General features: G+C 40.9%; 1 protein-coding gene across 1 annotated transcript in view; it reads left to right on the top strand.

Moving 5' to 3' along the window:
• LOC116353095 (serine-rich adhesin for platelets) overlaps positions 1-12,899 on the top strand; it is a 29,021-nt gene extending 16,122 nt beyond the window's left edge. Inside the window, exons 5-9 of the mRNA XM_031786583.1 lie at positions 132-230; positions 560-722; positions 1,414-1,487; positions 11,743-11,847; positions 12,122-12,899. Coding sequence (XP_031642443.1) covers positions 132-230; positions 560-722; positions 1,414-1,487; positions 11,743-11,847; positions 12,122-12,376 — 696 coding nt within the window. The 3' untranslated portion in view covers positions 12,377-12,899. The remainder of the gene's footprint in view (positions 1-131; positions 231-559; positions 723-1,413; positions 1,488-11,742; positions 11,848-12,121) is intronic.
• The last annotated feature ends 4,258 nt before the right edge of the window (positions 12,900-17,157 follow it).

Raw genomic sequence — 17,157 nt, 5'->3', positions numbered from 1 at the left:
AAGTAGTACTTCATTCAACGTCGGACCGATACTACTGTTGTTTGATTGTTTAGAGAAAGCATAGATGCGGTGCTCAGTATCTGATCGTCTCTCTATCTCTCTCTTTCTCTCTCTCGCTCTCTCTCTCAAAGATATCCTGTCGCCAGTTCTCCTGTAACTACTCAGACTGCAACGATGTGTACATGAATATGACTTCTGTTTCATGCAACGCTAATATCACCTTCTGTGAGGTACAGTATACACTATGCGTGTATTGCAGAATTTTAGAATTTGAATAATACAAATGTACTTACATGTCATACACAACTTTTGCATGCTATAGTTCAATATTGCATCTGCTGTCATTAATTCATGTCACACCTATTTTAAATACGATCTTCCTGGCCCTACTACTAAAAGTTTCACACCATATTTTTTTTAAAGTCAGTTGCATTTGCAGCAACTACACCGGAATGTGGTTCTAACTTCATCTTTTATTCCCTTGTTTAACAATAACGAAACATTTAAATGTATTTGTTTCTAAAAGGGTGCTAACAAAATGTGTGTGATACCTTCTCAGCTGAAGAGACAGGAAGACATGACTTACACCGGTGGCTGCAGTTCCTCCTGCAGTAATGCCTGTGACAATGACACTCAGACCAACTGTTCGATGGGATGCTGCAACTCCACTGGCTGTCTTAGCTCTACCCTGGCCTCCATTGTTCGTACAAACACTACAACAGGTAATCCGTTTTTAGTTTTTCCCCCAAAAAAATATACAATAAAGAAAACCAATATCCTGTGGCCTACGGTGGTCCACTGGTTTAAACCGCTGCCTCTGGATCACATGTACTGTGTATCTCTGAGAGCATGGGTTCAAATCTGTCCCACTGCTCAAGCACCCTCTCTCCTCCTTACTTCTTCTCTACCCATCCTTTCTAATAAACACAAAACACACCTAAGGGACTAGCCCACTCCATAAAAACAATTCTAAGTGCCCTGTATTATGATTGTTTTCTATGCTATCCTGCATTTCTTCAGTTTCCTTGTAAACTGTGTGCAAGACTAAATAAAGTCAAAGTCAAACCGTACTATGGTGTCCTTGGTGTTAGAATTGGTGAACCTGTAAAAACCCTGTCTTTTACTGTGAGGGATTCATGCTTACATGTGTCACCACCACATCAATTGGGAGACTGTTACTGTATGGGGCTGAGCTAAATCTGTTGTTCTGTTGAACTATTCGTTTTCTGACAATGCATAGCATCTTATCACTATTCCTTTCATTTCAACACATCTGTAAAATGTGTTATTTATTTGGATTAAATCTGAATTGCATTATATGAGCATGACAGTACAATGCACTATATACAGGACAGAATTGAGACATGAGTCATCTCAAAGATACTTATTTTATTTGTTCCTCCGGTTCTACAGTGATGATGACCACCACCACCACAACAACAACAGCAGCAGCAGCCACCACCACTACAACTGCTGAACCAACCAATGTAAGAACTAGCTTTTGGGCAGCAACTTGACATTCTCAGGTTGATGTAGGCCTACAACAATATGTTAGGGTACATTTATATACACATTAAACGGGCAGTGTGTGTGTGTGTGTGTGTGTGTGTGTGTGTGTGTGTGTGTGTGTGTGTGTGTGTGTGTGTGTGTGTGTGTGTGTGTGTGTGTGTGTGTGTGTGTGTGTGATGGTCATGGAATTTTGGATGGCAGTTATTGTTCAGGCAAGTGACCGCGGTCACCATTATAATAGTTTTAAAGACACATTTTCTCCTCTCCTCCGCTCCTGTGCTGCTGTTGCAGGGAGGGGGAGTTGTCTAGACAACCAAAGACATCTTGCTTGTTTCAGCAAGGAGCAACACTGTTTAATCACTGAGTTGATGTTAGCGCGGAAACGGGCTCGGTAGTCCCGTCTTAGTCCCGTCTTCAGTGAGCTATCTGTTTGTCGTCGGCTCTAAGAACCGGCTCTTGTAGGAGAATGTTGGGAGCCGGCTCGCATATCAGAAGAATAATCAAAAGATTTAAATGAATAGAATAAACTAATTCGAAGAACAAAAAAAGAAATAAAATAATATAGGCCTAAATGCTCAAGCGCAAACACATTCGTTCTGACTGTCTGCTCAGACTAACAGTCTCGCCTGTTATTCCTGTCAATCAGACACGCAGTATCAACGAAGGAACCAAAGCCGAGGAGAGAGAGGAAGGACAGCTGTGAAAACAACAGCTGGAAAATTAGTCGGAAGCACAGTAAGCATTTGGATGCATTTTAATAATGTAGACAATGTTAAAGCACAGTGTAGAATTTGCCAAAACAAAATCTCATATAAAGCCGGTTCTACGCACAACCTACACCGGCATATGCGAACTGTGAAGCTAGCTGTAGCAGCATCTCCACCACTCACTCAAGTAGGCCTACTCCGCGACCCACAGCAACGCAGTCTTCTATGGACCAGTTTATGCCAAAGTCTATGTCTGTAGCAAAACAAGGCCAAATTGATATTGCATTGGCGAAAATGATTGCTACCGATTTCCAGCCATTTTCGATCGTGGAGGACAGAGGTTTTAGCAATAGTCTATTCCAAGCAGGAAAACCCTTTCAAATTCACTTATTCGACAACTGTATGAGAGCACACAGGCTTCAGTGCAGGAGTCCGAAAAGCTACTGTAGTTTGCCTTACCACTGTCTGCTGGACATCAAGGGTAACCACTTCTTACATGTCGGTTACATGTCACTTCATTGAAGATTTTTCGATGTCTAGCTGTCTTCTGGACTGCTTTGAGTTCAGCGAGAGACACACCTCAGAGAACTTGGCAGAGGAACTGTTGAGAGTGTCCAGAGAATGGCAAGTAGATGGAAAAGTGGTCTGTTGTGTTAGCGACAATGTAGCTAACATAACCAAAGCCATGAACATTTTTAAATGGACCCATCATCCATGTCTTGCCCACACAATCGACCAATCGACCAATCCTGGAACCCTTTGAGCAGGTCACTGTGGAGTGAGGTACAGTAAGCAGTTATTACTACATCATTATTTAATCCAGTACTATATATATATGTGGACAGTAGATGAGAATGTATTATCAGTAGAAAAAACATGATCCTGAACTAATAAGTTACTGTTCTCTCTTTTCAGCTATTTGACAGCTGCAAAAATGATACTCCTGTGTAAGGGTCTGCAGCGAATCACAGCCAGCCGCCAGAGAGAAGGAAATGTAATTACAGGACATGTGTCAGAGTTGATTGACACCCTATGTTCATCAATGGACAGAATCACGTACTATCAGAAACCGCTGCACTTGACCCCAGGTTTAAGAAGTTAGCCTTCAGTGATGCCAGAGCGATTGATGAGTGTCACGCCCTAGTCTTAGTATTTTGTGTTTTATTTATTTATTTGGTCAGGCCAGGGTGTGACATGGGTTTATTTTGTGTTGTGTTTATGTATGGGGGTTCGTAGGTTTTGTGATTGTGGCTTAGTGGGGTGTTCTAGCAAAGTCTATGGTTGCCTGAGGCGGTTCTCAATCAGAGGCAGGTGATTCTCGTTGTCTCTGATTGGGAACCATATTTAGGCAGCCATATTCTTTGAGTGTTTCGTGGGTGATTGTTCCTGTCTCTGTGTTTATTGTCACCAGATAGGCTGTATAGGTTTTTCGTTCCGTTTCTTGTTTTTGTATGTTCGTGTTTCATCTTCATTAAAGATGTATCGAGTTTACCACGCTGCATTTTGGTCCGACTCTCCTTCGACGGAAGAAAATCGTAACAATGAGGCTCTTCAAAGAATAACTTCAGCAGCAGGGAGGGACAGCCCCAGCAGTCAGCTGGCTCAGGCACCAGGAAGAAGAGGGAGCAGATGGAGCAGAAGCTCCAGTAGTAGTGCCACAAACGTCTGCTGTTTGGATGTTGTGTGACGAGAGAGCAACTGGGGATGCAGCACGAAGGAATCCCTCAGCAGATGCCATAAATGGAGGTCCGATCCTATTTGGAGGAGCCCCTCCTTCAAAGATCTGCAGATCCTATGAGCTGCTGGAAGAACAAGGCCTCTGTCTACCCACGGCTTACTAAAGTTATGACAGGGAGACTCTGCATAGTGGCCACATCCGTCCCTGTGAGAGGGTCTTCTCGAAAACGGGACAAATAATTACTGAGAGAAGAAACCGCATCAGCCCCTCGAAAGTGAGGAAGCTTGCATTTCTGAATGCAAATCGCTCATAAAAGCTTGATTATGGTCAGCATTGCTGTGTGCTGCTGGTTATAGCATGTCAATAAAGAAGAGAGAGAAAAGAGGGACCAGTTTAATGTTTAAAGTGGGATGCTGCAGTTTTTCACATTGTTATTTATTTATTTATTGATATGGTGCAGTATTATATTATGTTGTTCAGATTGTATTTGTTTTGAATGATTAGATTTATATGCACTTTGTTTATATACATTAAAAAGTTATACTTTAAATGCAAATTTTTAATTGCATTCTTTTTCATAACAAACCAATGCATTGTTAAATACATTCTGGTTAAGGTAGAATATGATTTCATTTAATAATTTAATTAGAATTGTTTTACACCAATCATAGTCAAACTATCACAAACTGTTTGACTTAAAAAAATACAAAACATATATTTTTTAAGAGCCGTTTGGGAGCCAAAAGAACCGGCTCTTATTGGTGAGCTGAGCCGAATGAGCCGGCTCACTGAAAAGAGTCGGAATGCCCATCACTACTCTGAAGCTCTTTCAGAGTGATCATTGCATTCTTGGTCACCTCCCTGACCAAGGCCCTTCTCCCCCAATTCCATGTTTGGCCGGGCAGTCAGCTCTAGGAGAAGTCTTGGTGGTTCCAAACTTCTTCCATTTAAGAATTATGGAGGCCACTAGGTTCTTGGGGATCTTTCAATGCTGCAGAAATTGGTGGGTACCCTTCCCCAGATCTGTGCCTCGACACAATCCTGTCTTAGAGCTCTATGGCGGTTCCTTCGTCCTCATGACTTGGTTTTTGGTCTGACATGCACTGTCAACTGTGGGACCTTATACAGACAGGTGTGTGCCTTTCCAAATAATGTCCAATCAATTGAATTAACCACAGGTGGACTCCAATCAAGTTGTAGAAACATCTCAAGGATGATCAATGGAAACAGGATGCACCTAAGCTCAATTTTGAGTCTCACAGCAAAGGGTCTGAATACTTATATTTTTGCTTTGTCATTATGGGAAGTTGTGTGAAGATTGCTGAGGATTTAAAAAAAATCTATTTTAGAATAGGGCTGTAATGTTGCAAAATGTAGAAAAAGACCCAGAGTTACCTCTAATGCAGAGGATAAGTTCATTAGATTTACCAGCCTTTACCAGCCTCAACCCTCCAGGCTGTGTCAGGGCTATTTGACCAAGAAGGAGAGTGATAGAGTGCTGCATCAGATGACCTGGCCTCAACAATCAGCTGATCTCAACCTAATTGAGATGATTTGGGATGAGTTAGACCGCAGAGTGAAGAAAAAGCAGCCAACAAGGGCTCAGCATATTTCAGAACTCCTTCAAGACTGTTGGAAAATCATTCCAGGTGAAGCTGGTTCAGAGAATACCAAGAGTGTGCAAAGCTGTCATCAAGGCAAAGTGTGGATACTTTGAAGAATCTAAAATCAAAAAATATTTTTTTATTTAACAATTTTTTGGTTACTACATGATTATATATATGTTATTTCAATATTTTGATATTTGATATTATATATATAGTCTTCACTATTTGTCTACAATGTAGAAAATAGTTCAAATAAAGAAAAACCCTTGAATGAGTAGCTGTGTCCAAACTTTTGACTGGTACTGTATATACATGTATATCAGAAATTATTCACACCCCTTGACTTTTTCCACATATTGTTGTGTTACAGCCTGAATTTGAAATATCTTACATTTATGAAATCCAAGATTGCGTAGCAGTCAGACGTCTTTGTCTTTGTCTTGTCTCGTCCCATGTATATATCTTTTAATATATTTTTCTTCTGATTCTTTTTAACATTTTTCCTAAACCCCAACTTCAAAATACTCTCCTGCAACCCGCCTCACTCAATGTGGTGTGGATCTGGGTTTTTTTCTAAAGTATTTCTATTTACCTCGGAACTGGATTGCTTCAACTGAAGCTAGCTAGCTAACTAGCTACCAGCTATCAGCTATCAGTCGGCTAACCTTTAGCTCGGAAAGCTCTCGTCAGTTCGTACAAAGAGTTTCAAACCAGAGCATACCGGACCTATTTTTCTCTCCATATCCGCGGATTCCTACCGCAAACTCTGAAATCTTTCTTCTGGATCATGGCAGCTAACCACTCCTGGCCAAAGTTCCCGTCCCGGAGCAAGCACCAACTATCCTGGGGCTAGCCCATGCTAGACCCATCTCCTGGCTAGGGCTCCTGGGCTACTCCTGAAGCCCACTCCTCGGCTACAATATCCGGACCCCTTCTACTGCCGGTACGGGGCACGGATCCCGCCGATCCTTTACGACTGGAATACCGACATAATCTGCCCGAGGATCCCAACATTCTGCTAATTGCGGCCTGCTAGCTATCTATAGCATATTGGACTGTTAGCTGATCCACTGGCCAGTTTCTTGGACCACTATACCCATTTTGTCAATTGGACTTGGACCCCTCTGCTACTTGGAACCCTACTAATTCCACAACTGGTCTATCGACTTCACCGACGTCACCAAAAACAGACTTTTCCCCCATCGCAACGTCCCTCTAAGGCCCTTATGCTAGCTTGCTAGCCCCGGCCTGCTAACTGCTAGCTTGCTAGCACCGGCCTGCTAACTGTTGTCGTGCAAAATTCCTGTATTTACCAAATCATGAGAGCCACACACAAGTCAGAGTTATCACAAAGTCCATTTTTAATTATATGAGCTCCATCACAACCCTGTGACTCTCAGATCAATTCAGTGTCTATCAATGAATTCTCTGAGAGTCCCTTACACATTGCAACTGAGATCCTTTATAGCAAAGACACACATAGCCAGACAGCACTGGCATAATTGTTCGTTCAGCCATGTCTCCTAAACTATGTACTTTTCTCAAACTCAGAACCATAAACCAAATCCACATATCAACAGGCATATGTCAAATCCATCCCTCCTTGACAAGATCACAGAGACACATTGACTAACACACAGACATTGTGGAGCCAAGAGATACACGCTTGACCTCTCCCCTCTCTCCGGCCCCAGTAACTTAGTCTTGACAGAGAACAGATGACTGCAAACCCGCCACAGTATTATACAAAAATAAACATTCTGATGAGAAGTAACTTACAAACATATGATGAATATAAAACATCTTACCTATGTTACCAACTAATTCTGATTATTCCCCAACACTGTCTGAATCGCCATATCCCCAGCCAGCCCAACCACTTACTGGACTTATACGATCACTTGGCTATGCATGCCTCTTCCTAATATCAATATGCCTTGTCCATTACTGTCCTGGGTAGTGATTACTGTCTTATTTCACTGTAGAGCCGATAGCCCTGCTCAATATGCCTTAACCAACCATGTTGTTCCACCTCCCACATATGCGATGACATCTCTCTCTTCTTTACTCAATGCCTAGGTTTACCTCTAATGTACTCTCTTCCTACCATACCTTTGTCTGTACATTATGCCTTGAATCTATGCTATCGTGCCCAGAAACCTGCCCCCTTTACTCTCTGTTTTGAATGTGCTAGACGGCCAGTGCTTATAGCCTTTAGCCGTACCCTTATCCTACTTCTCCTCTGTTCCTCTGGTGATGTAGAGGTTAATCCAGGACCTGCAGTACCTAGCTCCACTCCTACTCCCCAGGTGCTCTCATTTGTTGACTTCTGCTACCGTAAAAGCCTTGGTTTCATGCATGTTAACATTAGAAGCCTACTCCCTAAGTTTTCTTTATTCACTGCTTTAGCACATTCTGCCAACCCGGATGTCTTAGCCGTGTCTGAATCCTGGCTTAGGAAAACCACCAAAAACCCTGAAATTTCCATCCCTAACTATAACATTTTCTGCCAAGATAGAACTGCCAAAGGGGGCGGTGTTGCAATCTACTGCAGAGATAGCCTGCAGAGTTCTGTCTTACTATCCAGGTCTGTATACCAAAACAATTTGAGCTTCTACTTCTAAAAAGTCACCTTTCCAGAAACAAGTCTCTCACCGTTGCAGCTTACTATAGACCACCCTCTGCCCCCAGCTGTGCCCTGGACACCATATGTGAATTGATTGTTCCCCATCTATCTTCTGAGCTTGTGCTGCTAGGTGACCTAAACTGGGACATGCTTAACACCCCGGCAATCCTACAATCTAAGTTTGATGCCCTCAATTTCACACAAATTATCAATGAACCTACCAGGTAAAACCCCAAATCCGTAAACATGGGCACCCTAATAGATATCATCCTAACTAACTCGCCCTCCAAATACACTGCTGCTGTTTTTAACCAAGATCTCAGTGATCACTGCCTCATTGCCTGCATCCGTAATGGCTCTGCGGTCAAACGACCACCCCTCATCACTGTCAAATGCTCCCTAAAACACTTCTGCGAACAGGCCTTTCTAATTGACCTGGCCGGGGTATCCTGGAATGACATTGACCTCATCCCATCAGTAGAGGATGCCTGGTTATTCTTTAAAAGTGCCTTCCTCGCCATCTTAAATAGGCCTGCTCCATTCAAAAGATTTAGAACTAGGAATAGATATAGCCCTAGGTTCACTCCAGACCTGTCTGCCCTTGAAGAACACAAAAACATCATGTGGCGTTCTGCATTAGCATCGAATAGCCCCCGTGATATGCAACTTTTTAGGGAAGTTAGGAACCAATATACACAGGCAGTTAGGAAAGCTAAGGCTAGCTTTTTCAAACAGAAATTTGCATCCTGTAGTACAAACTCAAAAAAGGTCTGGGACACTGTAAAGTCCATGGAGAATAAGAGCACCTCCTCCCAGCTGCCCACTGCAATGCGGCTAGGAAACACTGCAACTACCGATAAATCCACAATAATTGAGAATTTCAATAATTATTTTTCTACAGCTGGCCATGCTTTCCACCTGGCTACCCCTACCCTGGTCAACAGCCCTGCGCTCCCCACAGCACCTCGCCCAAACCTTCCCCACTTCTCCTTCACCCAAATCCAGATAGCTGGTGTTCTGAAAGAGCTGCAAAATCTGGACCACTACAAATCAGCCGGGCTAGACAATCCTCTCTTTCTAAAATTATCTGCCAAAATTATTGCAACCCCTATTACTAGCCTGTTCAACCTCTCTTTCGTATCATCTGAGATTCCCATAGATTGGAAAGCTGCCGTGGTCATCCCCCTCTTCAAAGGGGGAGACACTCTACAGTCATGGCCAAAAGTTTTGAGAATTACACAAATATTTATTTTTGCTGCTTCAGTGTCTTTAGATATTTTTGTCAGATGTTACTATGGAATACTGAAGTATAATTACAATCATTTCATAAGTGTCAAAGGCTTTTATTGACAATTACATGAAGTTGATGAAAATAAGTCAATATTTGCAGTGTTGACCCTTCTTTTTCAAGACCTCTGCAATCCGTCCTGACATGCTGTCAATTAACTTCTGGGCCACATCCTGACGGATGGCAGCCCATTCTTGCATAATCAATGCTTGGAGTTTGTCAGAATTTGTGGGGTTTTGTTTGTCCACCCGCATCTTGAGGATTGACCACAATTTCTCAATGGGATTAAGGTCTGGGGAGTTTCCTGGCCATGGACCAAAATATCGATGTTTTGTTCCCAGAGCCACTTAGTTATCACTTTTGCCTTATGGCAAGGTGTTCCATCATGCTGGAAAAGGCATTGTTCGTCACCAAACTGTTCCTGGATGGTTGGGAGAAGTTGCTCTCGGAGGATGTGTTGGTACCATTCTTTATTCATGGCTGTGTTCTTAAGCAAAATTGTGAGTGAGCCCACTCCCTTGGCTGAGAAGCAACCCCACACATGAATGGTCTCAGGATGCTTTACTGTTGGCATGACACAGGACTGATGGTAGTGCTCACCTTGTCTTCTCTGGACAAGCTTTTTTCTGGATGCCCCCAAAACATGGAAAGGGGATTCATCAGAGGAAATGACTTTACCCCAGTCTTCAGCAGTCCAATCCCTGTACCTTTTGCAGAATATCAGTCTGTCCCTGATGTTTTTCCTGGAGAAAAGTGGCTTCTTTGCTGCCCTTCTTGACACCAGGCCATCCTCCAAAAGTCTTCGCCTCACTGTGCATGCAGATGCACTGACACCTGCCTACTGCTTTTCCTGAGCAAGCTCTGTACTGGTGGTGCCCCGATCCCGCAGCTGAATCAACTTTAGGAGACGTTCCCGGAGCTTGCTGGACATTCTTTGGCGCCCTGAAGCCTTCTTCACAACAATTGAACCGTTCTCCTTGAAGTTCTTGATGATCCAATAAATATCCTTGCCTGTGAAATACTTTTTGTGCAAAACAATGATGACTACACGTGTTTCCTTGCAGGTAACCATGATTGACAGAGGATGAACAATGATTCCAAGCACCACCCTCCTTTTGAAGCTTCCAGTCTGTTATTCGAACTCAATCAGCATGACAGAGTGATCTCCAGCCTTGTCCTTGTCAACACTCACACCTGTGTTAATGAGAGAATCATTGACATGATGTCAGCTGATCCTTTTGTGGCAGGGCTGAAATGCAGTCTAAATGTTTTTGGGGGATTCAGTTCATTTGCATGGCAAAGAGGGACTTTGCAATTAATTGCAATTCATCTGATCACTCTTCGTAACATTCTGGAGTGTATGCAAATTGCCATCATACAAACTGAGACAGCAGACTTTGTGAAAATTAATATTTGTGCCATTCTCAAAACTTTTGACCACGACTGTACAATTATCTGTAAGGTTCCTTAATCAATCAGTGATTTTCAAACACAGATTCAACCACAAAGACCAGGGAGGTTTTCCAATGTTTCGCAAAGAAGATCACCTGTTTGTAGATAGGTAAAAAAATGTATCTGGCATTGAATAGCCCTATGAGCATGGTGAAGTTATTAATTATGGTGTATCAATACACTCAGTCACTACAAAGATATAGGCATCCTTCTGAAACTCAGTTGCCGGAGAGGAATGAAACCATTCAGGGATTTCACCATGAGTTTAATTGTAGTTACTCCACAATATTTACCTAATTGACAGAGTGAAAAGAAGGTAGCCTGTAAAAATATTCCAAAACATGCAACAAGGCACTAGATTAACACATTCGTGTCCTGAATATAAAGTGTTATGTTTGGGGCAAATTCAACACAAAACTATACTGAGCACCACTCTCCATATTTTCAAGCATAGTGTTGGCCGCATCATGTTATGGGGGTTGAATACTTATCTTATCAAGATACTGTACATTAGTGTTTTATTTTTGTAAATTTTTTGGTCTTGTTCAAATTTTTCTTTCGCTCTGAGATTATAGAGTAGTTTGTGTAGAACGTTGAGAAAAAATGACAATTACATACATTTTTATCCCACTTTGTAACACAACAAAATGTGGAAAAAGTCAAGGGGTGTGAATACTTTGTTTTTTAAAACGGTTATAAAGGTTATTTTATTTTCATGACTGTCTTCCTCCATAATCGTCAGTTACACGATTATACGGTAATTGTCCATCCCTAGTGTGTGTGTGTGTGTGTGTGTGTGTGTGTGTGTGTATATGCAAATGACTCAATGTCAGTGAATTTAACAGTCTTTATTAACATTATCCACGTATTTGCAGAAACTTAAGAAGTGTCAGATGTTTCAGTGCACAGAGCAGAACTGTTACAAGACTTGGATAACCAAAGACCCAATGCCTTGTCCCCTCAACCAGCCCTACTGTGAGGTAGGCTTAAAAGTGCACCCCCACCCTACCCTATTCATCATTCTATACCCATAGTAGACAAACTAGACATCCTTCATTGAACTGTAAATGCTGTAGGATACAAATGTACACTTTAAGTATTTCATAGCGAAAGAAGGAAAATACATTTGGCCACGGCAAGAATGATTATCTGTTATGATCTCAATAACATCACTCAGACAAGAGAGAATTTCCTCTCGCCAATCTCGTACATTCTCATACTCCATGCATTCTCAATCCACGTTTCTCTTTTCAGCTGAAAAAGATGACAACTGGTTCAACAACGACCTGGATGGGAGGCTGCAATGCCAACTGCACAAAAAACACCTGGTGTACGACCACAACAGATACATGCCACCAAGAGTGCTGCAACACCTCCATGACCTCCTGCCTCAAGCTGGATGGTACTCTGAACGTTCCTTCTTCTGCCGCTAGGGGTCCGCACTTCCCTTTAGCATTGGTCACTGCTGCTCTGCTGGTTTGTCTGCTCAGCATTGGTTCTCTGGTTTAAACTGGGTCGTGTTCAGTAGGTACCAAGCGGAAAAAAATGTATTGAAAGAGGGAGGAAATTCTTTGACTTGTCCGTTGCAAAATGGTTTAAAACGTTGCCTGTTGTGTGACTTAATGAACACAACCCTGATGTGTCGACCTACTTGAATAACATACAGCGGTAGTAGTAGCACAGCAAAACCTGGTTTCTATTCCACATGAATAGTATACTGGTTGTAGGTCTAGCCTACTCTGTTTTTGTTTGTTTGTTTGCTTGTATATGAGATATATTGAGAAACTGTATATGAGGGCTCATATGTGCTTTTGAGAAATGTAGGCAATTTAAGTGATAATGATTCCCCTATGTGAGTCCAAACCAAATGGTTTTAAAGGGTATTATTGAAGAATATGATGATTAATATGGCTACAGAAAGCTACTCGACCATACCATCAACTAATTTATAAATCAGTAATGTGTATAACATAATCCACAGAAGAGGATAGCTTATTTATGATCATAGATGACTGACATAATGTATGGTAGGGTAATTCATTACCTGCTTTTTGATACTTCTTGAGATTTGTGTAAGTTTAAGTTTACAATTGTGACATGTTCATAAATGTCCTCTTTTTTTAGGCACACTGTTCTTGTCTTTCGCCAGTGGTTTGCATGATGACTTGCATGTTTTCTTTGATTTTGCAATTGCAAAGACCTTCTAGCCTAGTCTCAGATTTGGTTGTGCCCTTGCTCACTCAATTGCTCATTGACAAACCAAACATGCCCAGGACAAGGAGTTGGCATGATAGCACAAACCGACTGGCACTCAGGCTAAAGGCTTTCTCCAATAAAAAAGCAAATATAATATTTTTGCACTTGTAAAAAAACAACAACATATATATTGGGATATAGAAGGTGTTTGAAATATTTGTGCTGACGCATTGAGGTGTAATTCATATCTGTGAATGTAGTCATACACTGTACAACTGTAATGTGTGTTTTACTCCTTTTATTATTTCACTGTATTCTTATTTATAATTCACCATCATAACAATATGGAAATTGATTTATAAAAATTGGTTATGAAATTGGGTTATAAAAAATGCCAAAGTGTATATTTTACAGTAGTTTCATGGAAAGTTGACATACAACACCTGATATGTCATATCTAATATTTGGAGAAAAGTTACTAAAAGAAATGTGTCATGTTGGATACTTTCTACATTGTGTATATTGTACAAACTGTAACAACTGATTTTAAAGTCACCTAAATATAAATATATTTAGGTGAATGAAATATATATAAATCTAAATGAAATAAATGTTATATAATGAAATATATATAAATATAAATGAAATAAATGTTTGACCAAAACAAAATGTGAATATTTTCTTTGAAATTGTCTGCAGAGCTCACCTGTTATGAGATTTATTTAGCTATTTGAATCAACTAGACTAACAAACACTGCATCAACAGAAACACAAAAGATTATCTACAAGAGAACAGGCCAGGTCCTTATAGACTTGTTCTTATTTAGAATTTGTACCTTATAAAGTATTGGCCATTCGGAATTCATACATAGATTAAACGTTCTGATTAAAACATTTAAATTATGACAAAACATTATTATGTATTCCGTGCCTCTATGCACCATGCATTAGAATTTGATTACCATGGAGATGGCTGTTAAAACCACATACAAATAATACATTTTCTGTAGCTGTGGCTAAAACCATAGTTATACAAACACTAATGGTATATTGTCTATGTTTAAAGCAATATTGTTGAAATATCATTACAATTGTAAAGGTTGCATCATCTTACCAGCATCAATGATGTCATAATCAAACATTATCACCAAAAGACACAATTTAACGCAATGAATTCGGAACAGACATCTTGCTCATGCAGTTGTGTGACTATGGATGCAACTATGAATGCAAATGACCCATCCTTTTCAACACCAGCCTTGCATCTCAATAGGACCCCTGGAGATCTTGTTAATAAGTTCATAGATGACTCATTTCCCTCCAACCCTGGTGTTGATGAGGATTTTTATTTTTATTTTTTTTACCTTTATTTAACTAGGCAAGTCAGTTAAGAACAAATTCTTATTTACAATGACGGCCTAGGAACAGTGGGTTAACTGCCTGTTCAAGGGCAGAACGACAGATTTTGTACCTTGTCAGCTCGGGGATTTGAACTTGCAACCTTTCGGTTACTAGCCCAATGCTCTAACCACTAGGCTACCCTGCCGCCCCGGATGACAATGATGTGATCCATTCAACCAACTTTGTGAACCACTTCTCGGGTAAGAGCTAAGGAAAATCTAAGAAACGAAACAAATAACTCTACCATATATAGAGATCTTTGTTAATCTTTTTATATTGGTAAATTATTTTTTCCGGTAGGTTCCTCCATTTTATTTTGATTCATGACATTATGTTTGTTTATAAAATGACATTTTACAGGTCAATCATCCTTTAAATATTTAGGCTTAAGTCATCAGAGTACCCCTGAAAATTTGGTTCAGTTTGTTACATAATCAATTGTTGATGAGGATGTCAATTATGTGGTCATCTGCTTGGGAGAGTTATGGGCCAACCTCCTTCCTGGACATGTCTCAGGACAGCTTATCCAATAGAGACCAGTCCTCTCAGTCAGAAGACCTTGACTACCTAATAGGTATGAGTTCCATCTCTGTCTAGTATGGTAGTTGATCTAATTTGCTGAATTTGACATTGAATTGCTTCGTTTCAGGTGTTGTTCCACTCTCTTTACCATCAGACACTTTGTCCCTGTTGATCCACAGACCCAACCTGCTTCTGGAGACCCAGGGGGGGCCAAAGGAGCTCCAAAGTAGCTCAAACCAGTACTCGGGTAAGATCTTACACTACCATGCTGCTTAGTCTGCTAAACTTTGATTATTGGTCAATTCATTTTTCTGGTAAGTTACCCGATCCACTCTTTATGAGCAAAAATTTTTTCCTCTTGATCTACAGATTGGGGCTTGTCTCATTCGAATGCCTGGAGCCAATCGTTTTAGTCTGGTTATGATTACTATGACAGGCTACCTGTCAGTTACGAGTTCTACCTCTGTCTAGTGTGCTAGTTTGCCTAATTTGCTTGATTTTGCATTGGATTGGTTTGTTTGAGTATTGTTCCACTCTATTACCATCTGCCACATTGTCTGTGTTGATCCACAAAGCCACCCTGTGTCAGGACTCCTGACTCCAGCGGAGCAAGGAACCCTGAAGCAGCCAAACAGCCCCTGGGAGTCTCTTATCGCTTAACCAGAGGGTTTGGACTCCCCAGACAGTCTCCGTTGCTTTTTTTACTCCTGAGGATGATGTGTTGTACATGTGAACAATCACCAGGTTCTTCCTTCGAGACATTCCCTGCCGCTCTGCAACTCATGTTGACGATGAAGAGGTTATGTACATTACAATAACCACCAGATCCGTCCTAGATGCCCAGGAAATTTTCCGATAATCTGGCTTAACCCACAGCAAACAGTCTGAGAAAGCCACCTCAAATGCATGCTTCTACTATTACTACGGAGGAACTACGGAATATGTGGGTCTCAGATACGCGTAAGGGGTCTCAGGGTGTAGTGTAGAATGATTAGGTTTATTATTATTGTCTTGCATCTTCAGGATGCCCAGCCCACATATGCTTATAAGACTCTGCAGTAGAAAATAAAATCATATATGCACACAATAGGCCACATGCTGGCCATTCACATATAGTACTTTGTGTACAGATCCTTACATTTGTATACTGCTTCATTTTCTTTGTTTTCATCATCTATCACTTTGTCCCTCTTGATCCTCAGCCCAGGACTTCAGACGGGCTTTGCCTCTCCAGTTGAGATCTCTGTATTCTTACAAGAGACTGAGGGTTGAGTCTCAGTCCAACAATAGGAAGAGGTGCCACTGCCTGGGGTGTGACACAGAGGACTGCCCTGCCAGCAAAAGAGACAGGAATTAATCTCCAATTGGCTCTCATGGGGCCATGAGGCACATTAATAGAACACCAAATAGGCACCAGAATAGAGCTGTGCCACAGTACAACAAGACAATCACAATAAAAATATTGTGACATTTTGTTCCTTAGATTTCTTCCTGAGAAATGCCATCCAATACAATAACTACAACACTTCAATCCAATACAGTATTATCTTAATAAAAAGGTCCAGGGCCTATGTTTTTTCCTATTAAACTACAAAAGGTATTGGTGGCTAGACATGGCTACACAATACTGTCCAAATGATGTAATAATGTAACTTTCTTTTGCCTGATGAATAAGTGTTTGATATGTGTGTGTATCAGGATTGGGGAGTAACTCATTTCATGTAATCCAGTTACATTTAATCTGATGACATTTTTTAAAAACCTGTAAACAATTACGTTAACAGCAAATAATATTGTAATCATATTAGAGACACTTTTGAAAAACTCGATGATTCGTACTTTTAAATTCAGAAAGGAAGTTTGCGAACAAATACATAACACCTTTATGTTTTCTCAATGACATTCAATTTAGGTTTGAAGAGAGGTGCAAGTTTGGGTTTGTTCCACTTTAGCCAATCTAACATCAAGTCAGAGACCACTACTATGATGACACAGCAAATGCGTTCGATCATCCTTTTTGTCTTCTTCTAATGCCTCTTAAATTAAAGTAATCCAACAGCAACTGAAAGTAATGACATTACTGATTGCAATTTTGGAAAGGTAACTAGCAGGTAACTTAACAGAATACATTTAGAAAGTAACCTATCCGATCCTGGTGTGTATGAAGTAGA

The sequence above is a fragment of the Oncorhynchus kisutch genome, linkage group LG13 (genome assembly GCF_002021735.2).
Source record: "Oncorhynchus kisutch isolate 150728-3 linkage group LG13, Okis_V2, whole genome shotgun sequence".
In the NCBI taxonomy this organism is placed as follows: Eukaryota; Metazoa; Chordata; class Actinopteri; order Salmoniformes; family Salmonidae; genus Oncorhynchus; species Oncorhynchus kisutch.
The sequence above is the reverse complement of the archived record's forward strand: the minus strand, read 5'-3'. Positions and strand labels throughout refer to the sequence as shown.